Below are 22,837 nucleotides of genomic sequence, written 5' to 3' on the forward strand. Positions count from 1 at the left end.
ACTTCGCAAAACAGAGCGAAGGAGAGAATGTGGATGCGCAAAGTAGACTGTACAAACTGAAACGTGCACATGAATTAGATCGATAAAATAAGCGTTTAGTTTATTTAATAAAAGAGCACCTGTCAATGTGAAAAGTGAGTTGTGAATTGTAAAAAAAATAAAAATCTAGAAAAAAACAAAACACCTTGAATTTCAGGGGGGGCACGGGGCTCCGTTGGGGGGGCGCAGCGCCCCTCCAAGACAATGGTAGGGGAAACACTGATTTTGGTAATCCCCTGACTTTTCATCTAGTGCCATCAACAGGCCAACTCTTTCACTTATCACTTTCACTGTGGACTCTTAGTCTTGTTTTAAAAGATATTTTTGTCACCATTTCAAAATGGGTACAGTAATTCCTGTACTAGAATGTAGTGCTCGGGCTATTTTCCTTGGGGATAAGTGCTAAACTCTGGAGTGTAAATATTCTCTCCCTCCCCACATAATGCCTAATCTTTTCACATATCACACTCTCCCCTCTTTTACTTTTCCCCTGCTTCCTTCAATCAGATGGACAGATACGATTCAGACTCAAGGGGGCATTAAAGGTGCTGAGCGTGTTTCTTAAGTGCTCTGTCTCTGTCTCTCTCCATGTCTTTCAGATGCCAAGGAGATCGTGTTGAAAGCTCAGATTCTGGCCGGTGGCAGAGGCAAGGGTGTGTTTGACAGTGGCCTTAAAGGTGGAGTGCACTTAACGAAGGAGTAAGTATGGCCCTATCTACATTTCCCACTGCGAGTTCCTGTAGGGAGATGGATTCATATTATTTCTCCTGCGACAGCGACTTTTAGAGTGAAGAGGCTCAAAGCGCTCTGTGAAGATGCTCCCCAGACACAAAGACACAGTCAGGATTACTTGTGCTCCAAGTAAACAGTTTTTCTTTCTTCCAGTGTCTCGTTTTCGAGCAAATACCCTCAATTAAATGTTGAAAAGGGGATTTTAAGGTCGGCAGAAGAGTTTTGCACCTCATATGGAGTATTCCTCTCCCGGGTTGATTGGGTTTCGTGCCGCTGCTGAGCTTTATTTTGTTCGAGGATAGAATTGCATTACACAGTGTGATGTGTGTATTCCTCCAATGAAATTCTGAAATCTTGTGTATTTTTCAAAATGCTTAACAAGAACTTGAAATACTTTTTTTCTTTGCTCATTCCCAGCATTTCCCTCTGCCAGAGTCCCATGTACTAAAGCAGTGTGATCTTTTTAGTAAAGGTACCTGCCACTTACTGCCCGCCTTAAAGGCAAAACAGATTTATAACAAGTGTCCCAGATATGTATCATCGTCACCCTACTTCAGGGTTCAAAATGGCCGGAATCTTTTTTTAAAGTGAGATATGCTGATGTTTATCGTCCCCAGACAGTGACACGAGTGCACAGTTCACCTTTCTCTCATCTATCAAAGAATGAGTACAACCCCGGCTTCCTTTTTGTTCACTAACGAAACCAGAGCAGCATGCAGGCTTTTAAACAGAGTATAAGTTGAGGTTCATTCACAGCGATGTGTAGATGTACCAAAGAGTATCCAAAAACTGTGCTTTGTCAGAATAGGTTACATAAAGTGCTGAGACATATCTCTCTTCAAGTGAAAACAACTCTGGAGAGATAAAGAAATACTCATTCATCTGTCAGTTCACCTGCTTTTCTCATCTTTCACTTTGTAAGTGTTTGCTTTTCAGTGATTCTTTTTTAATTAAAATTGAGACTAGAAAGGACACTGTTTGACGTGTAACCCTCTCTCCTTCAGCCCTGCTGTGGTTGGTGAGCTGGCTAATAAGATGCTGGGTTTCAACCTGACTACCAAGCAGACACCGAAAGATGGAGTGAAAGTGAAAACGGTGAGCCATTGACTGAAGGAAAGAAAGATATATACTTTGCTCTTTCTGCGTGTTTTTTTTCCTGACCTCATTTCAAGGCTTTGAGTCCAGTAATGCAGTTCTATAAAATTAATGACTGTGAAGGCAGTCTGGCGCTATGTTTTCTTTTTTTTTCTCTCACTAGGTTTTAATAGTAGCCGTCCACTGTTGTTTACTGTGGGTTTGCGCTGGCTGGTGTTATGGCTCATTGCATAAATTGAACCGGGCCCACTGTGAATTTAAAGTGTTTGGTAAACAACTGTTTCTGTGTGCCTCTAACAAGCAGGAATATAATTTTCTCTGCTCGCATGCTGCATGCAGTACCTCCTCAAAACAGACATTTCCAGGTGATTAAGCCTTCTCAGTCTTTTTCTTGTGTTGGTCCTGCTCTCTTTCTGTCTGTCTCTCCCCATCTCTGTTTACCTCTGCTTCCCCCATTCCACCTTACTTCTGCTCCCACTCCTACTGCAGAGTTTAGGTGGAATAAAACAAGTGTCACTTTTTATAGAAAGCACCTGCGGACTAGGAAGTTCCCAAAGCTTAGAAATAACTCCATGTGTCAGAGGCAGAGGAAAAGGTAAACAAACAACAACATAAACCCGGAAAAAGTTGAATTGGATGTAAGTGAGAGGAGACGTGACCTCCAAGGGGCAATCTAAATTGTCCTACCAGGAAAATCCTCTTTCGCCAGTGGCACTGAAATCAGACCTGGCAAGAGCAACCGATAACTGACCTGAAGAGTACAGTAACAGTCACAACCTGGTCTGCCAGATGACAGCCAGAGCTTAGCTGTCAACCTGCCAATGGAGCTCGCATCAACCCTTCAACCCGTACTGCACCACAGAGCAGAGAACACCACAGGAAAAGGGGACAGCACTTCAGCATCTACATGGATTTGCTGTCATGGCACTGATAGAGGGATGAGGAGAGAAGATGAGGGAAGATTAGACAGGGTGTGTAAAATATGGATGTGGAAGAAGACTGAAGGAAGCTAAAACGGGTTTGAGGTGAAAAGGAAAGATGGTGGAAATAGAATATGTTAAGCCTGAGTGAAAAATCAGGCTACAAGTCGACTGACGGGGAACTTAAGAGTGAGAAGACAACATTTGGACAAGGAGATAGGGGCGCTGTCTGTGAACATGGAGTGTAGAGAAGGCTATCCATCCTCATTTGCTGGGTGATAGGGTGGAAGCAGAACATAAGGGTTGTGCATGTTCAAACAAACACTTCATCCGAAAACCTGCGGGCCCATTAACCACCACACGACTCCTATCTGGGTTTTTTTTCTCGTTTTTTCCAAACGAGCCTTGCTTGCTTCCTATTTCTGCTTATCTGCCGACTCTCAGCGGTAAATTCCTCTCTCTTTGTCTCCCTTTCTCTCATTCATAGCATATGAGCTATGCTTCATAGATTCTATGGACCCTGCTTATTAGTGTCATTGTGTTCAATGTAGCATTGAATATTGTGAACATTTTGAAAGATGTACTATAATATAAGAATTTAAGTTTCACCAAATACTAAGGTGGGAAGTCAAGAAAAATCAATGAGGTTTTTACAAGGGCTACAGTAGGTACCTTTTGTGTGATCGTGATGTCAAGTTAGTACCGTAGCTGCATTCCTCCATCAGCCCCTCTTTATTCTGCTGTGCCATATCCAGGTGATGGTTGCTGAGGCCCTGGACATTACCAGGGAGACCTACTTTGCCATCCTGATGGACCGAGCCTGTAATGGTCCTGTCATGGTAGGCAGCCCTCAGGGAGGTATGGACATCGAGGAGGTAGCAGCCAGCTCCCCAGAACTCATCTTTAAGGTATATGATTTGTGGTTTACACCAATCTCTACAACATCCAACGGGAAGAATATCGGAAATGTATCGGCTCTTTAATCAATAAACGTTTTATTCGGCTTGAAATCATGCCAATGTTTGTTGCCCAGTGGGCCTTACAGATGGAGTCTGTGATCAGTTTGTATTTTCTGCCAATTCAATTAAATGCATTGTCCTGCCTGCATTGCACTGCAGAAGCTGAACATGTTTACATACAGAAATACACAGAAGCTTAACAGCTTTCTGTGTTTTATATTGCTATGAATTAGATTCCATTTATAGAACTTAATCCGCTGTAGTCACTTGGCTACCCAACAACAGGTCCTTGTCATTGTTAACAGATGTACAGTTAAAGCATTACAGATGGCGTTTGCCTCCATTTTCTATTGCTGTATATCTATCTGTCCTTGCTATCGTCTACAGATGTTAGAACAGATTGTGAAGATCCAGCTGAGATTTATGTCTTTCATTATTTCCCACAGAAGAGTTTGTATGTGAAATACACGGCCGTGGTGTTGCTGTCCAACACATACGACCCCTTCACACATCTCATTAAAATCTCTGCGGTCCAGACATAGTTTATACAGAATTGTTTTGTACCAGCTAACGACAGCCACAGTTCCATGCTACCACTGTGCACCCTTAAACCGTCCATGCATTGTTATACCTATGGAAAAAAGGTTTCTCTCCATCTGAAGATACGAGAGTCTGATGATCATAAATCCACCGTTTCAGCTCCAAGTCACGTCTATTCTTCATGTCTTGCAGCTTGCCACTAGCAACCTAATTATGATGTCGGCAGTTTAAGATGAACGTCCGCTTTGTGTCCAATTATAGCCAAGCTGTTGAACCTCTTGTTCTCTCTCACTTCCTTTCTAAATTTCTTTCCCTCCCTTTTTCTCTTTCCCTGCGAATCTTATAGGAAGTCATAGATATATTCAAAGGCGTGCAAGACGACCAGGCACTTCGCATGGCAGCTAATTTGGGTTTCAAAGGACCTCTGCAGAGACAGGTAATGGCCGCAATGAAGGCTTCAAAGACACAATGCAAAGAAAATCTACTTTAAACACACGCATACACAGATGGATGTATCCTCATTGACAACAGACCATACTTTGGATATTCTTGGTGTCCTTACACTAGGTTCACTTGCCAGGTGGTCTATTGTCATATATCTGGCAGTGACGCACGGCGCTGTGCCCGGCTGAGGGCGATCCGCTGACATCACTAATGATACCATTCATAGAACTTGCCTTACATTGATTTTTTGGAGTGAATCATGCAGTAAGAGACAGAACTTGTCACAATAGACTGCCGATGATTTTAAGTTTTTTTTCTTGTCACCTCAAGTTTTACAGATCTTGCTCAGGCAGTATTCGCTCACATTCTAGATGAGTAGGTGTCGAAACCATTTGTCTGTTGGCATCAGATCACTCATTTGTTTTCTTTTCCACAGACACAGTGGCGTGAGAAGTGAGATTAGCTCAGACTCTTAGCACATGGAATACGTATAAATCAGCCAAGTAGATCTGAAAAGCAAAGAGAAGCAAAGTTGAGAGTCAAGGATGTTTTGAGCTTTTTTCGCATCAAATTGTATGCAATCTTTTTTTTTTTTGCAGGATACTGAATGGGTATTGATTTCAAAAAGGCAAGAACAGGAATAGAAAGTAATTTGTTAAGTTTCTACATTGTCAGTTATGCCTTTCCTTGGTTGCTGTGAGTCAGCTGCCAGACTCTTTGATTCAGAGATAATTGCATAATTCTTCTAAAGTACCTTTACTGTCTTGAATAAGCTGTGGGATGACATGATCAGTGTCATAAGTCGTAAGTGAGAGTGTTGGACTGTCTGGAACTGTGCATTCAGAAGTCTTTCAATGCCATGCCAAGATGTTTTCATTACTAAAGAGAGATGCAATAGAGAGATGAATTGAAAGGCTTTAAAAATGGGGATTTTGACTGAGATGATTTAAGTGTTGCTGTTCTCACTTTAGCCTGATGCACTCTCCTCTGCTCGGTTTCGCGAAGGGCGGGGATTCACTGCCGACACACACATGTGCGAACACACCTACAGTCAGAGACAGGGTGGAGAAAAGGAAAATCCGCTGCCAAATGTTTTACTTTAAAATGACACAGTATCATTATTTATTACTTGATTACTAAAAATGTCAGCTCAAAATTGTCAGCTAGCCATATTGTGTCATCGAAAGAGCCATAGGTTCCCGACCCCTGCACTAGAGGCTCCCCGATGTGATAATATCACAATATGATCTTATTGCGATTTTAAACACTTTGCATTATGCTGAGTATTGCGATAACATATATAGCGACCTATTCCTTTTGTTCAACTACAAGTTTTACAGTTTGACATCTTTGTTTGCACCAACTTCCTGGTGCAACTTTACCTGCTGACCTCACCAGAAAAAACCAGCACCATCTAGTGGTTTCAAAGAGGAATTGTTACCAAAAGGTTTAATTAGTATTTGCAATTTTAATAGTTTATATAATAAAAGATTGATACTTGGCATCCGAGTATCGATAAAATATTTCCACGCACTATGTCATGTCATCTATGCTGGATTGATTCCCCCCCCTACTTAAAGTGCATTATATTGCTATATATTTATGTAACCACATTAGTGTGTGATTTAATCCATGTCTATTAGTTGTCACACCTTTTGAAAACAAACTCAGACTGCGTGATGTTCAAGGTGATTTGCCATGTTTCATGTTTGCTGTGTGGGAGGCTGAGTGGCCTTGGCAGGGTCGGCTGCTCAGAGCCGAACCATGAGGTAATAATTACTCTCTTATGTGGAACTTGCAGGCAGCAGATCAGATTAAGAGGCTCTATGATCTGTTCCTGAAAGTCGACGCCACTCAAGTTGAAGTCAATCCTCTCGGAGAAACTCCCCAAGGACAAGGTACCTTGTATCGTATTCCTGTCTTTGTGTGCATTATGTGTGAATGCGTATGTTTGTTTTCAATAGTTGTCCCTGAATCATGTTTAACATCCATAATACTTAAACACTTTAAATAGAGAGCCGTTCTTTGAACGCAGCCAATTGTTAATTACCGACTGCTGGATACAGGCACACTTCTCTCCTCGGGTCTGAATGCATTGAAGAATGCGAAGTGTAATTGCAACACATTGACGTCAGTTTCTTGTCAGCATGACTTTGTCTGGATCAAAATCCAAATGGCTTCAGGGAACAGAGATTTCCATATTCATAGGATGTTGATGTTTGTTGATGAGTCCTAGTTGTTGATGATTAACTAAAGGCTTACAGTCTATCATCAACTAGTAATGAGGTATTACAGCAGCAGCAACATCCTTCATTTACTCCACGGTCGTCAAATAGTAACCACTCAGGGGATACTCTATAAATATGTAAAAAAAAACATCTGATAAGCAGAATGCTTGATTTCATTTACATACTGTATACATGCTGTTTATCAAGCCTTAAAGTCCTGGTAGCTCACCTGTTAGAGCGGGCGCACCAAGTACAAGGCCGAGTCCTTACAGCAGCCGCCCCGGTCCCAGACCCTTTGCTGCAAGTCTTCCCCTCTCTCCCCTTTCCTGTCTATCTTCGGCTGCTTTAGGCAAAAAGCCCAGAAAAATAATCTTTAAAAAGAAATGACAAAACATTTTTATTGGTTTTAATTTAGGTGATAACATTTCTTTAATAGGTTTTTTAAAATTATTAGCCCAACTCTTCAACAGCTAAACAAAAAAAACGTATATAGAAAATAGCTTATAATACAACGTATCGCTTAACCTTTTGCTACATATAACTGAGCAGTGTTTTTTTATTAACGCTTCTACCTTTGTGTCTTTTGAATAAAAAGAAACACTCGTACGACCCTAATCAAAATCAATAATTGAAGTCTAAAGCCAGACCTTCAGCTCCATTGTTATGCTGTAAAGTAGTGGTAGTAATGTAAAGTGATGGACGTCGAAATTGGTCGTTGGCCCTTCTCAACAAGTGACACTCTCTGTTGTACGACATTCAAAACAATCCCACAATTCTCACTTTTCTTGTCACCTGTCAACTTTAATTGTCCCACATGATTTGTCAAAAAAATTTTTTAGATTGTATGTAATAACTGTAACTCTTTTTTTAACACTACAGGTCTCAAAGCCTGCCTCAGTCCAGTTTCTACAGTGGTTGCTTGTGTTTCTCTCCCCATCTTAAGTGTTCCCTGAAAGATGAAAACACTCAAATTCCCAAAGAAAACTGAGAAATGTGTACATTTCCGTCCCTCGGTGTCACTTAACATACATTTCACAACATAACTCCAGTGGAGGTTAGCAGGCAAACGTTTCAAGTGCTCATCATTCAGATGAGAAATAGAAAGTCATGCAGCATATTCTAGCTGTTGTGACGCCACTGTCGTTGAACTTGTAGTAAACTTTGTTTTTCTCCCAAAGAAATAAGAGTGATTGTCTTTTATGTGGCGCCGAACACAGATTGACTGTGAAGCGTCCTATCGAGACGTATTTACAACACGATGAAGATGCATCACTTCTTTGATGTTATTTATTTTCCTCAAAAGCAGATTCTTGTTCAAAGTATGCTTTATCAAAGGTTGACAAGAGAAGTGTGTTGTTTCATGATTTCTTATGAATATTAATGAATAAAATGAATCCTTTCAAACGGTGAATTTCCATCGTTTCTACCAGCAGGCCGACGCAGTGGCTGTGATGGAGGCAGGCTTTGTAGACAAGCTTCACATTAAAATCAACTCATTTTTGGGTTCGATTTGTTCACATGTCACAAGGGAGCGCTGCAATTTCCCGCAGACATTGGACAAGACGTGTGTTGGAAAGGGACATTTCTCAAGGGTGGAAAATTTGTATTTTTTTGTCTCATTTAGTTATAGCTGAATTCATTTAGTAGATGGACTACAATAATGGATGTGTCAAAACAAAAACAACAATACATTTGTGCAACTTCACCTGCAGGACGCATACGTCTACTCCACAATCCCAGGAGAGCGTGCCTGCCGCATGTGTCATGTCGATGTGCGCATAAAACTTGTAGAGACATCAATAGCCTTCCAAAATAGTCGTTATAATTTGATTGGTTAATAGTTTATAGATGGTGTGAAAAAAAGAGCCCAGCTGTCTAAAAACTAGCTGGAATTGAATTTCTTTAAATGAATAGGCAGACATCAGGGGACTTGAGGCAATGTGCCGGGATCCCTGATTTCCTGGGACTGTGTTCATAAAGCTTCTTCGTACTAACAGTTGCTACTAGTGACGACATTCTAAGAAGATTCTTAGAATTATGATGCTTTCTAAGAATTTCCCCTCACAGTTCAGACTCGATCCTAGTATAGGTAAAGATATTAAATATAAATAAAAGTTATTCATAAAGCATCTTAGCCCTTAAGAGTTTGAAGGTGAGAAACTGTTAGGAGTAAGAAGTAGACCTATTAAAGGCTCAAGAGTTCATTCTTCAGAGGAGAAACAGGTGGAAAGACGATGGTAGGCGTTGCATACTCCCAGCTGCAACTCACAGCAATAACGAGACAAGTCTAACTTCACCTAACCCCATAAAACTGCAATGTGATGGTTTTACACATATGTTTGCACAAATTAAACAAAATATGACGCACAAGTTAGTAAGCTTCAGGGTTGCTGGCTGCTTTTGTTACATTTGGTGTTTTCGGGGATGCAGCCTTTTGCAATTATGCACCAAAGCTATGGAACACTTTACCTGCAGACATTAGGGAGGCGAGCTCGGTCGGTATCTTCAAAAGTAAACTAAAAACATATCTCTTTACTTTAGCCTTTTAATGGTGATATTTTATATCTCTTTACTTTAGCCTTTTAATGGTGATATTTTATATCTCTTTACTTTAGCCTTTTCATGGTGATATTTTATATCTCTTTACTTTAGCCTTTTAATGGTGATATTTTATATCTCTTTACTTTAGCCTTTTTAATGGTGATATTTTATATCTCTTTACTTTAGCCTTTTAATGGTGATATTTTATATCTCTTTACTTTAGCCTGTTAATGGAGATATTTTATACAATCTTTAATGTTGCTACTTTGTGCCACTTTAAACTAATTTAAATGATTTCATTCTGTACTGTTCATTGTTGCTATAACTGGTTTAACATTGAATGTGTGAAGGTAACTGCGATACATTTCAGAGTGTGTATTTTTGAAAAACCTGAGATCAAATAGACTGTGTTACCACGGGGAAAAAGAGGAAGTTTCTCTGATAAATGTGTTTACATGTTCTTTACACAATTAGTGGAAAAGTGAAAGATTAAAGAATATATTGGAGAAAAACTGGCTTTAACCGATAGGTTTCATAAAACTTAACAAACAGGAGTTTGTTTATGAAGCGGGCTTTAACCAAGAGAATCTGGACTCACGGAGACGTCTGTGTTTTATACGTTAAAAGGTCTATAAAGAGGTTGACACTGTAAACGTAAATCCAAAGACTACCAGGAATGTGTAGCAAAGGGAGTAAACCAGTTGAAGGGCCACAGGGGCCCATTGTTGATCTCATGCTTTCAAAATATGGCTCTGATAGTTTAAAACATTTACAAGAATGGTGTGCCAATGTTATTTTATACTATTTTAATTCTATTTTATACTATTTATAATGGTACTTCTGATTCTACTTCTACACTGATTATTGTTCTGTAAATGCTCTTATTCGGTCCTTGTACTAATTGTTATGTTTTTGCTGTGAAGCACTTTGGGCTGCAATTCTTGTATGAAAGGTGCTATACAATTTTACAACATTATTATTATTACTATTCTATTATTAAGCTTTGCTAATTGGCTGCAGGCTCCAGCTACATATTTACTGTACGGACAAATGTCAGTAGTATTAAACTCACTTTCCCAAAATGTCAAACTATTCCTTTGATTTACTATCACCATGTTGAGTTGATGTGATATAAAAAGCCCTTCCACTCATTTATTATATTTTTCTTGCCTGCTATCTTTCCAGGTAGTTTGTGGTCTCTTTGAAATGTACTCTCTTTGAAGTGTAAAGGAAATGTCCATTTACTATAATGATTATAACCCATCCAGGCAGTGTCAAAAACACACGCCTTAGTGAGCCAACTTCTGAAGTAATTAAGACCAGTACGCCGAGGGGAATCCCCTCAGTTCATTAATTTCAGGTTTAAGAAATGATAATTATTTTTTATTTTTATGTCTAAAGTCCTCTTCCCTTGCCTGCCTTTTCCTTCTTCTTCACTTTTGTACTTCCTCTGTTTCTGTCTAAATTCCTAACTCTGCCTTTGTCATTGCTCCAGTGGTTTGCTTTGATGCTAAGATCAGCTTCGACGACAATGCTGAGTTCCGTCAGAAAGACGTGTTTGCCATGGACGACATGACTGAGAGCGACCCCACGGAGATGGAGGCAGCCAAGTGGGACCTCAAATATATCGGACTGGATGGAAACATTGCCTGCTTTGGTATGGAAACAAAACCCTAACAAAACTCATTCCTACACAGAAACGCCAACCATTAAATGAATTTTCCCATAAGCGAACCCCTCCTGGCATAAAGCTTTAATGTGTCTCTCAAGTCGCATAAGTGAAAAGCTCGGGCACAGTTAAAACTTGGTCAAAGTAAAGGCAGCCTGGGCTCTCCTCCAGTCCGCATTACGAGCAGCTTTCTGAGGACTCCAGAAGGAATGCTGCCGTAACCAATGTGTTCTAATTAGCTATAATCCGCCCTGAAAGTCTCCAGTGAGCCAGATTGTTAGCATTCTCATTAAAGGGCCCCTCTCTTGTCATAAATCAAAGCTTTTACAGTGTACAGCAGCACTAACAGGTGCTTGTGCGTCTTACCCCGTGGCCTCATAAACACATTAGATGTCTGTTAGCACTACCACCCCCCCCCCCCACCACCACCACCACCACCACCACCACCCTACACACACGCACACATTCTGCATCCCCAGCTCCCAGCCGCTCTTAAAGTAACAACAGCTTTTAAGGCCCTGCAGCTTCCTTGAGAGCTCTGTAAGCCACCAAACTGACAGCTGTTAAAGCGAATTTCCCTTTTATTGAGACCTCGGTCGGGGAGCTTGACAGGACACAAGTACAGCTTGACTAAACCAAACGACGTAAGACATGTTTGTGAACTTGGCTGCGGCACACCTCAGCAGGGTAACTGCGCTTGCGGTTGGCACAGGCCGCAAAAAAAAGCGCAGCAGAGCCTCTTTTAATAAACGCTCTTTTCTCTGATGTCGGGAGTCAAGTCATATTCAGTGTTGCTCGACTTGAATCAACTGATTCACTTTCTTTCTTTCTTTTTTAAAGCTATCTGCTCTTCTTAGATTGATAATTCACTGTTGGATTCCTTTGTGGGTGTTGGTACAGTAAATGTCATCTTTCCTTCAGCCGTGGTAATGTTGTTTTAATTATGTTATTAAACTCATGGCTGCTTGCGTCGCGCTTTCCTCCCAGGGACTATTGTCTCAATTTCTGGACTTTAGCCTGGATTTAATGTTCAGATTTAACTTCACTACACTTATTAAATACTTATACATTAGGCTATAGAACCATAGAAAACGGGTATATCTGTCTCACTCTGAAAAGGCATCTTCCATTTGGCTAAATACATCTGCTTTTCAGTTATCCTCTCTATTCCCGTATACATTTCTGCATATAAATTGAACTGACCAAATACATTTTTTATAGTGAATGGAGCCGGTTTGGCCATGGCCACATGTGACATCATTGACCTGCATGGAGGAAAGCCAGCTAACTTCCTCGACCTGGGGGGAGGAGTCAAAGAGAGGCAGGTGTACGAGGCCTTTAAGCTGCTGACTGCTGACCCTAAGGTAGGAACAAACCGTTAAAAAATAGCTTGATTATAACATGAGCCAAGCTGGTCTCTTATTTTAAAGCACATCTTCAAAGTAAAAGTCAGAATAAAAAAGCATCACCTTTTGAATAGTCTTTGGTATTGCAGTCATGTATCTTGTCATAGCACATTCATAAAGCCCTGTCTGTCTGGTTACCGCTTTCTCACTGACACAAAAGCGCTCATTAGACTAGGGACCTTGGCATATGTCCATGTTTCACTGAGAGAAACACGGTCTGGGAGGCCTTAGTGATTATATGCCATCATTCTCAGTTGCAGTGGCATGATAGATCGCTGCTATGTACTTGGCAATAAAACTCATTTCATTTTTTAAAGTGTCCTTATCACATGCGCATCCACACACATGTACACATGCATATTACCACACAGTGCATGCTCTTATGCAACTCAAATGAACTCACATTTAACTCAAAAGCAAGCAAAGTCTTGCAGCTCAGGATGAATGGCAGCTTGGGGTATTTTACAAGTGATTCAGCTCTATGTTCAGAAAGCTAATAACTTCAAACTAAACAATATGAGCCCTGTAACGACACCACAGTGCAGATTGTGTGTTGACAGTCATCACACTGCTAATTCCACCGCTGCTGTCACTCTCACATCCCTGGACTGATCTCCGGTTGCCTTTCTGTTAGCGTCTCTGACGAGGTGTGGTTGTAATACAGAGTAGCATTTCTATACCAATTCAGTCTTCTGCCCCACTTTTTTAAAAACCTTTATTTACACATGTTGGGTTGTCTTGTCAGGAAATGCTTGAATTTTTTTTTAAAGGTTTCTCACACACAGAGTGTATATAGGAAGAGGACGTAGTCACACTGAGGTCACCCATCGGTTTGTGGACTACGGTTTTGAAGCCTCAAGTTTGCCCTTTTGGCCGTCACCATCTTGTTTTTTTGCAACCAGTAGTGACACGAGAAGGTGAAGCAAAGTACAACCGAACACTGAAAAAGACATTTTAAGGAAACCCAAATGTTACAATTAAGTTTTTTATGAACTGAAAACGCACTGGGAAAGAGTTAAAATATGAAGAGGAAAACCCTCAAACTGGACAACGCAGAGTGGTAGCGACCTGTCAATCGGAGAGTAGCCACGCCCTAAAACATACCCTGCTTCTAATTTACTCTAAATGGGACCATAACATCAAACTGTATCGAAGAAGACCTGAGACCATAAACTCATTAGGAAAATGTTTTCTAAGTTAATATATCAAGTACAAAGTACGGTCATTTTCTCATTGACTTCTATTTGCAACCAGTGGAGTCGCCCCCTACGAGAGAGGTGGCATCTTTCAGCTTTCCCTTAATTTTGCATGTCTGCTTTTCTAATTGGATTAGTATAATGCTATCTTTCTTAATTAAAAAAAATCCATGAAACATGGAGAGGCTGTGAAACCTATCGACTGTGATACGAGTCTGGAAATGGTAGCAATTTTGTGTTCTGCCTATTTATGGCACAGCAGTGAACAGACCCGTGTTGCACACCCTTTTATAGATGAATGTCAAAAACTTACCGACCTTAACAACCCTGCAGGTGATTATTGCCTCACTCAGACTTCCTCTGTGTTTAGATTCTATTTGGTCTCACATGAATACAACTCGATGGTTGATCGGGGGAAAATGAAAATGGGGAATAAAAAAAACTGATCAACAGGGGAGAGAGAAAATGACAAAGACTAGTCACTCTCTCCTGGTATGGGATTATTCAAGCATTTAAAAAGGTGGTTTTCTGCAGAAGCAAAAAGTCTGGTTTTAAAGTCTTCATTCATTGCACTGCCTCCAAAAAAACACTCCCGCATAGACAAGAGGATCCTCCTCCACCCTCCTCCTGTTCCTCCTCCTCTTTCTGTCTTGGGCTGATTCCCTGGATCCAGATGGGAGAATAAGCCTGCTGTCTGTCCTCCCTGCTGCTGTGTATGGAAATAGAGACAGGGAGCTCCTCCCTAACGGGGGAAAAAAGTAGAATAGGATTGACATTAAACTGGGTTGGAAGCACCATTAGCATTTCAACCAGGGGAGCTGAGAAACCTGCTCTGATCTGTGGAGGGAATGTTAATCATTTCACGAGAGAGAGAGAGAGAAAGAGAGAGAGAGAGAGAGAGAGAGAGAGACAGAGAGAGACAGAGAGATACTCATTTGCATTTAGTTTCTCTTTTTCACAAATTACCACTTCCAAACACAAAATTATGAGCAGAATTTGAAATTAAAATCAGTCCCTAGGAAAATGAATATAATCAGGCAAAATGATTGACTCAGTGTCAATAAGTTATGGTGAGAGCATTGTTAAGCCAATCAGTGCTTATTGCCTTCAAATATGAAAGCCTTTGTTGACAATTTATTCACCATTTGAAGTCCCAGACGGACTGGTTGACTTGTATTTCAAGTCATTATTGTTCCACCTTTTTGAAAACATTTCTTCTTCTTTCAGCTAATAGTTTTGGCAGCATGTTATGAAGATGCTGATTTCCACTGCTGCTGCATAAAATGAGTTTGATAGCAGCTGTAGGGAAAAGGCCATTAATGTTCCGCTGCATACATGAATAGATGCTACAGTATGTACTGTGACTGTTGGAATAGTTTGTATGCTGTGGTAAAGACAGAAGTGCATTCAGCAGCCAGGCAGCCGGTACAGCAGGAGGCATCCTGTTGTAATGACGCCACGCATTTCCACAAAAAACGGGTACATTGTGGTGAATTTCTTCCTCAGTCTCTTTTTCTTTCCAGCTCTCTCACTCTCAGTCCACCGCTTTGATGTCTCAGGCTCATTGTGCTGAGAGGAGTGGAAGTGATGCGAGTGTACTGGTGGCACTGAATAGCAGAGACATAGCCTGAGATGACAAAGCCTCCTTTCTCTTGTCTGCTCACTTCTCCAGTATCTACACTTACAGCATTCATTACCTTAAACATCATTATTCTTTGAAAGAAAGGGGAAGAGAAAACTAATGAAATGGGGAAACTGTATGTGAAGTGAGAACAACAGAGGAAGTCATAAAGCTCTGTGTTGCCCAGTGTGTGTTATATATGTGAGATGTTATGTAGCTCAGCTGGGTGTACTAGACCATTCAGCTTTGTTTGAATTCCGGCCCCCGGCTTTTTAAGCGGAGACATATTTATTTTTCATGCTAAAATAAATAGCTCCACTTTCTTCATCTCCAGTCATAGCACAGTCTGTTGACAGAATGGCAGGATTTATTGAGGTTTCCCTCACATCACCTGTAGGCACGAAGCAGGAGCAGGCATCAAATACCAACAGCCAAATTACCTCGTTATTGCCTCGCGCCTGTGCCATAAAGAAAGTGGCAGATGGATGTTTTGTCCAACTCGACATCCATTTTGTTCTCAGGGCTTACGGCAGTTTTCTGTAATTTTTATGGGCTACAGTAAATGATGGCGTTTTGTTTTTAAACACACCCTTATTGTTGCTGTATGTCTCTATAAGGGCCACTACCATTGTGTAAAGAAAACTACCTTGCATACTTTGACAAATTCACAAGCAGATCTCACATCGTTGGTCCAAATGAATAGTCGTATAGTCGTATACTTACATAATCTTTCCCCCCTCAAGGTGAACACATTTTGATATACAGTGTTATCACACACTGCATCTTAAGTGTCTTCTAACCAGTGAACTTAACGTCTTTAAAATATGCTTGCATTTAATAAGCACTTCGAGCAGCTTGCGTGTGTGTGTGTGTGTGTGTGTGTGTGTGTGTGTGTGTGTGTGTGCGTGTGCGTGTGCGTGCGCGCGTGCGTGCGTGCGTGCGTGCGTGCGTGTGTGTGTGTGTGGGTTGATGGAGTTCAGGGGGGAAGTTAGTTGTGTCTGTATCAGCTTCGTGTTTCTAATTCACAATCGGCAACACCCACCACTGTCTACAGAATCCACTGTATTCCAACTACACTGAGTGAACCAGCGGCGGAAGATGGAGTTGTTCCCCCTTAGAATAAATGTTTTGTTCTATTAACGCTGTTGGCAGTAACATTTCTGTCATTGTGAGTTGTGAATGTTCTGCCTCCCGCTCAGTGCTTCTGTGTGTCTGTGAGTGCAAAAAGTAAAATGAGATGGAGGAAGAACAAAAAACATTCTGTAAGAAAAAAAATAAAAGGTCAAATAAAAGAAAATATAGCAAAAAGTGGCAACAGTGCATCCCATAACCATTTCCTGATATTATCATAGTAAAGTAATCACAGACTGACATATTGTGTGACCCGCGCTTTGTGTGCATGCATACAATACAGTATGTGATTCTGGGTAAGAGCATATATATGTTTGCTCTCTTGATTGTTACCTGCAGGCGTGTTGCACGCTGCTGTAGTTCACCGTGCTGCTGCGTTGTTTAAGGCAAAGCAGGCGTGCGCTGAGGTGAAAGAGGCACAGATTGGCACATTAGCATTAGTTCAGCTGGGCGACCCACCTCCCGGGCAGATATGGAGGTGTGTTCATATGCATGTGTTAATGTTGTTGCATAATGGCGCTGTTGATCATGAAACATCTTTTCAGCTCCCACAGGCATGTGTGTTATCTCAATTTAAAATGCTGAGGCTCACAGGCGAGTGTGTGTAGTCTTTAGTTTGTTCCCCTCTGAATTATCCCTGCATGTTTACCTCCTTTTGGTTGTGTGGAATTATTATGCATGTCCCCTAGTGTTTCAATCCCCACTGCCCTCAAGCTAAACTACCTACTGCATTCCTTCCAGCTCAGTGACTCTGCTTTAACTCATCTTTGGTCCCAACCACTTTCCTCCTCGCTGCAGTGACTCTTCTGAACTCGGCCAGCTTTAAGTCCCATCTCCCCCTCCACAGGGGATGCTCCACTATCACTACCTTTCCAACCCTGTCATCTGTTTTCTATTAAAATGTCTTTATTAGTATTTTTAAGAACCACTTACTTCATGATATATCTCTGAACAGTTGTAACGGTGCCCCTGTGTGTCTTCCTGCCCATCTGTCATCTCACAATTTCCTCTTTTGGTTCCTTCCTCTCTTTTCCATTTCTACTTCCTCCCAGTCTCTCGCTTCTTTGTATCTTCTTTCTTCCCTGTAGCCTTTCATCTAGCTAAATCCTGTTAAAGTCAATGTGAGGAGCTCGGTTTCATGCCTGCTAGCTAAATCTCACAGGAGCCCGAGCGCTGCCTTTTTCCGTCCCCATATGGAGATGTCTGAGTCCATGTCTAATGCACTTCAACATGTTTGGCGTCACAGAAAGGCAGAGACTCTGGTCCAAGCCATGTGACCATGTGACCCACAGAAATGGGTTGTAAAAAAATGCACCATCCTGTCTTCACGCTTCACAGGAGAAAGTGGAAGGAGCCCTATTTTACAGGGCTGTGTCCTTAGGGTGCATGACTGCGATGGAAATCAAACAGCTCATTAAGTCACTGTGCAGAAACCCAAATAGGTGCAAATGCGTATGTGTATTGTCGCACATGCATGCCACCCGCCCCTACGGACCCCAACAACTTTTAATCACAAGAGTCACCTGTGATGCGAGAGCCCCCATGGTGTGTTCTTTTAGAGGGAAAGAAATCACCTTTCCGCCTGAAGCCGAGGGGCCTCTGGGAGTTGTTGGCTCCCTGTGTTATAAACACAAGCAATGCAAAGCCGTCGAGAGAAGGAGAGAAAAAGGGAAAACAAGCTACCATGGTAATGGAGTTCATTCCCAGTGCGCAGAATATTGCGCAAGTACTTAATAGGGGGCCAGCAGTGGAGGGACGAGTACTTAGTCCTGCCAGCGCACTGGGGCTGCCATATTGAGGCCAGGCCACAGAAACGATGAACATTTCTTGTAACAGGCAGCGTTGTGGTTTTATGTGCTTTAAGAGAGATGTGGCTTTCCAGGTGAATAATTTCTCTTTTCATTTATAGGCTGTGCAGGTTATTAGGTAGGTTTGCCATTATAAGAAAATGGCTCTACCACATATAATGGTGTTCTTGCAGATTTGCTTTCACTGCATTAAAAGTCTGCGTTCGTGAGAGATATAGGGTTGTGTGTTTTTTTTACCATTGTGGGACCACTTTTAGCCGAGTACACTGCAACAATGTGGGAAGCTTACTGTATACCATGGGCTAAACCCAGAGTCCACTGACCCTGTGTTATTCCTTGAAATGTCTTCATCATGAGCCAGATGCAATGTGGACACATTGTGTATTACTGTGTGGGTTTCTGATTCAGTTTAAACATATAACTGGTGTTTGTTTAGATTTCAAGGCTGTACATTGAAAGTCAGTAAGATATAGGGCAAAGGTTAAAAACTCCACCGTGCAGCCTTAGTGAAGCACACGTCTGCAGACCGATGCAGAGTGGGTGGACTCGCCTGATGCAGGCTTTGCTCCATGAACTCAGAAACCCATAAAGCAGATGGACATATCAGATAAACATCTCTTACACATTTCTTGGCACAACATTAAGTTCAGCTTTTCATGCAGTTCTTGTGTATTTTCTATACAATGACGTCTGTTAAGAAAGCAACTGTTTTAGGTTTAGATCATTATAAGTTTGTTAACCACATTTCTCCTCGTTGTCCATATGTTGTGTAAACAAGCCTATAGGTGCCGCAAAACTAAGTATGTTAATTATGCTTTAGAGTGACAGCGGTGCGTTGAAGTCTTGATAGTTCTATTTTTAATATCAGGTCAGCAGAAAGTCTATTATTAATATGTTCTCATTTCTGTATGTAGCACTTACATTGATTTGTCCTGTTTGAAGCTAATGTACTTGCAAGATTCTTGCTGTTTGGAGTCGTATCCTCATGATTGTTTTCACTCTGTAAGTCGCTTTAGACCAAAGTGTCGGCTAAATGAACTGTGATACTGCTTTAGTACAGGCATATAAAGAGTATTTGATCTTAACCAGAGTGACAACTGTCTCAAAACAAGCCCATTATGGCAAACCTCATAAGCACGCAACACCACCAGGAATTTGGCCAGCGGATCATATCAGTTCTAGCAAGATAACAACCCGAAACACACATCAACCCCGGGAAAACATCAGCTCCAACTGACTTGACATGACTTGCTCAGTCCTCGGAGCTCAATCCCACAGAACTTGTTAAACAAAGAGACGAGTTGAATCAAATCAGCCTACGAGTGCACTTTTCTTTTGAAGTAGCTGCACAAGAGCTGGAAAGAAATGTCAAGTGATTTAAAAACTAATGTAATGTGATGCTATTTAGAAAAGTTGCTATGATACTTTTGTACAGATTTACTTAGAGTTATTACGTTGTTTGTGTTACAATTATTGCATTGGAAAGAAGTTTGTCATTTTAGTCTTACACGCATTGTATTATATTTATACTCCCGGTGAATGTTGATCTTGTGGTAATATGTGAATAATTGAGTTAGTCATGTGTCTAATGTGATGTTGATATGTCTACATTTGATGTTACAGACACTGCCACATTGAGTTTGCCCACCGTCATGCAGCGAAAGCTTGGTGGTCATTAATAAATGATTGATTGATTGACTGATGCAATAATATACGGGAGGCTCGTTCATTGTCTTCTGGGAGACTGATTAGCCTTTCAGTGTTTCAGTTGATCTAAATGGGTGAAGGCCATGCTGCTCCCGCGTGTGCTGGACACCAGCTGGCTCAGTGAACAGGTGCTTTCTAATAGGACATACAGTAGCTCCAGAAAAGAGAGAGAAAGCATGCAGGAGAGACGCACAGAGAGCGCACAAGTGGGCAAGCAAGATTCATTCAGCTGCAGAGTTGTGCATGTGTATGAGATCATTTGAGACGCAATTAGTGGTACGCAGTTTAATCAATTTTATTTCCGTTTCCAAGGGTTCTTTTGAGCTTGGGGAGAGTTACAGACCTCTAACATGAATAGTTAGAATAGTGAGACGAGGCAATAACAAGTGAAGGGACAATAACACTCATGTCACCGCTCTCTCCCGCTGACATCCCCCATTGTCTAAACTCTTGAACCCAAATTCTTACAATACAAAGATGAAGTGAAGGAGTTGTCTAGAGATGCACCATGGAGCTGATTTGTCCTTCCGGGAGCTAATGCCTTGTCTGTCTCCATCTCTATGTGATCTGGGTTTGGACTGCACGGCATGCTAATAAAGTCGCATGTCATTTTCCACTGCACCGTCACTCGACAACACTATTACTTAACCATCATGTATGCATAAAGACTATGGATCTGCTAATGTATTCACCTCATCCCAGCACCTTGTCTTGGCACCAATTTGTCCCTTGTTGATTGTCACACACACAGACACGCGCGCACGCACACACACGTAGAGACGTGTCCCATGGGCATGTCTGATTGAGCTTTCTCCTGTCTGCCATTCCTCATCCCTGAGAAATCAATAGAGGATCTGGGATTGGAGCACGAGCTAATTGAGCTCTGCTCTCTCTGTTCTCTTATTGCTGCCAGGAGCGATTTGTCATCGCAGCACCTGGTTCACACCATGGGGCCAGGGCGAGCCAGGCAGCGATCAGATAGGGCATTTAGATGCTACGGGGTAGGGGAGCCGCATGTGATTGAGCGACCTTGTGAAGTTGAGCTCTCAGAGGAAAGGCTTAGCAAAGCAGGACTTAATTTCTCCTCATGTGCTTCTGTAAGAGCTGCTTGATGTTTCTTCCTCTTTACATAATGATAGACAATAGAAATGTGTATTGTGTTGCACAGTTTTATACAGTTTTATGAGTCACACTTGTTATAGTTGTGATTATAACTCTGGGTTTTATGCAACTCTACTCTTAAGTTTCTCACTTGCTGCCGTGAGGCAGGTCCTTGGTAGAGCGCTGCATAATGGTCATTGCATTTATTTGCATGTATTTCACATCCCACTGCTAACCAAGAGACAGCCAGAGAATAAATTAAAATGAACTTGAACCATTGTTCTTGGCAGTATCACTAACCCACGATTCTCTCCAGCTATAAATATCATGCCATGAGAGCGGCGGCTCTGCTGGGTTTACACTTCACACATGGTTTCAACATAGTCATGGATCATTAACCCACGATAATGCCTCATAATAAATTCTGTGTGCTGTTGCTAGCCAGTGTTATCCTTACAAACCTCTTTTTCTACTCTTCTCTGTATTATAAATGGAGATTCCGTCCATCCAAACCATCTGCTGTTGTCACTCCACCCTTTTCCACCATTCCAGTTCACCATCTCTCCATCTGTCCCGGTTCCAAGACATGAGGGGAGTACCACCATCACCGACAGCCATGTCCAGTGCTGAGAAGAGACATTGCGGCAAGTGTGACTGTTAGACCTCCCTCATTTCATGCTCCCTTGGCGCTTATGTGTGCACATGTTGAGAGATTATGTGAGGCCACTCAAACACAAAGTTGATGAGATCGTTGGTGCTCTCTGAACCATGTACTGACACCACAAACACTCTGCCCTTTGCCGTCCTCTAGTGCTATTAATGCGGGTGATGTTTTGAAGTTGCTCGTCGAGGTTAAGCCCGTGTCACTGAAACACAGGTTAATTGTAATGATAGCATAGAATGTTCCTGTAAATTATTAAGCAGGAGAACAGCCAACAATCTAACAACATGACACAGCCTTGAAAATGTATTTTGTCCTTCTCATCATTAACTGCTGCATGAGGCGCACGGTGCAGTCATAACAACCTATATTAGCAGATACTTTGATTGTTAATTTCAGACTGTTTTCAACTGTCATCCCATGAGGCTCACATATTATACGTTTCTGTTAAGACTGCAAATGATATGGCTATAATGATATATTACTCAACAGGGCTGCTATACTGGGGGAAACTCAGAAAACAGAGCCTCATGGTATTAAACCACAGACAGACCGAGATACTTGTGCATCATGCCAGCGGTTGAGGGTTGAAAGGAAGATTAACAATTACTGATTTACCTGCAGACTTACTTGTAAAAGGTTGTTCCAGCGATTAGCAATGTACTTCCATAAACAAAAAGTCTTCATCATCTTTCTGCGTACAGTACAGACATAACCTTATTGTAAGCATACCCAGACACATAATATAAATGCTTTTGATGTTGATTTTACTGGAAGATGGTGAAAAACAGATCGTGTTAAAGCCTCACCCTTTCATTGAAGAACTGCCGATATCCCCCCTTCTTTTTTTATACTATAGCTTGGAGTCTAAAACGCTGAAATTGATTAAAATATTGCATAACACAAGGTCACAATTACTTGAGTATAAAGATTAAAGTCAGCCTTTATGCCATATATCTAAGGGTAGACGGATCATTTTAAGATGAGGTTGGACCCTTCTTTCTGTTATGCGTGTTTATCTGCTGTGTGAAGATATTAA

The 22,837-nt window shown here is 41.4% G+C and overlaps 1 protein-coding gene across 1 annotated transcript in view; it reads left to right on the plus strand.

Moving 5' to 3' along the window:
• The window catches only part of LOC115008778 (succinate--CoA ligase [GDP-forming] subunit beta, mitochondrial-like), a 57,485-nt gene extending 35,677 nt beyond the window's left edge, over window positions 1–21,808 (plus strand). Inside the window, exons 3-10 of the mRNA XM_029432593.1 lie at window positions 639–738; window positions 1,776–1,866; window positions 3,542–3,694; window positions 4,632–4,721; window positions 6,531–6,627; window positions 10,994–11,155; window positions 12,389–12,531; window positions 21,690–21,808. Coding sequence (XP_029288453.1) covers window positions 639–738; window positions 1,776–1,866; window positions 3,542–3,694; window positions 4,632–4,721; window positions 6,531–6,627; window positions 10,994–11,155; window positions 12,389–12,531; window positions 21,690–21,767 — 914 coding nt within the window. The 3' untranslated portion in view covers window positions 21,768–21,808. The remainder of the gene's footprint in view (window positions 1–638; window positions 739–1,775; window positions 1,867–3,541; window positions 3,695–4,631; window positions 4,722–6,530; window positions 6,628–10,993; window positions 11,156–12,388; window positions 12,532–21,689) is intronic.
• Window positions 21,809–22,837: the final 1,029 nt, after the last annotated feature.

Source organism: Cottoperca gobio, chromosome 5 (assembly GCF_900634415.1).
Source record: "Cottoperca gobio chromosome 5, fCotGob3.1, whole genome shotgun sequence".
NCBI classification, from domain to species: Eukaryota; Metazoa; Chordata; class Actinopteri; order Perciformes; family Bovichtidae; genus Cottoperca; species Cottoperca gobio.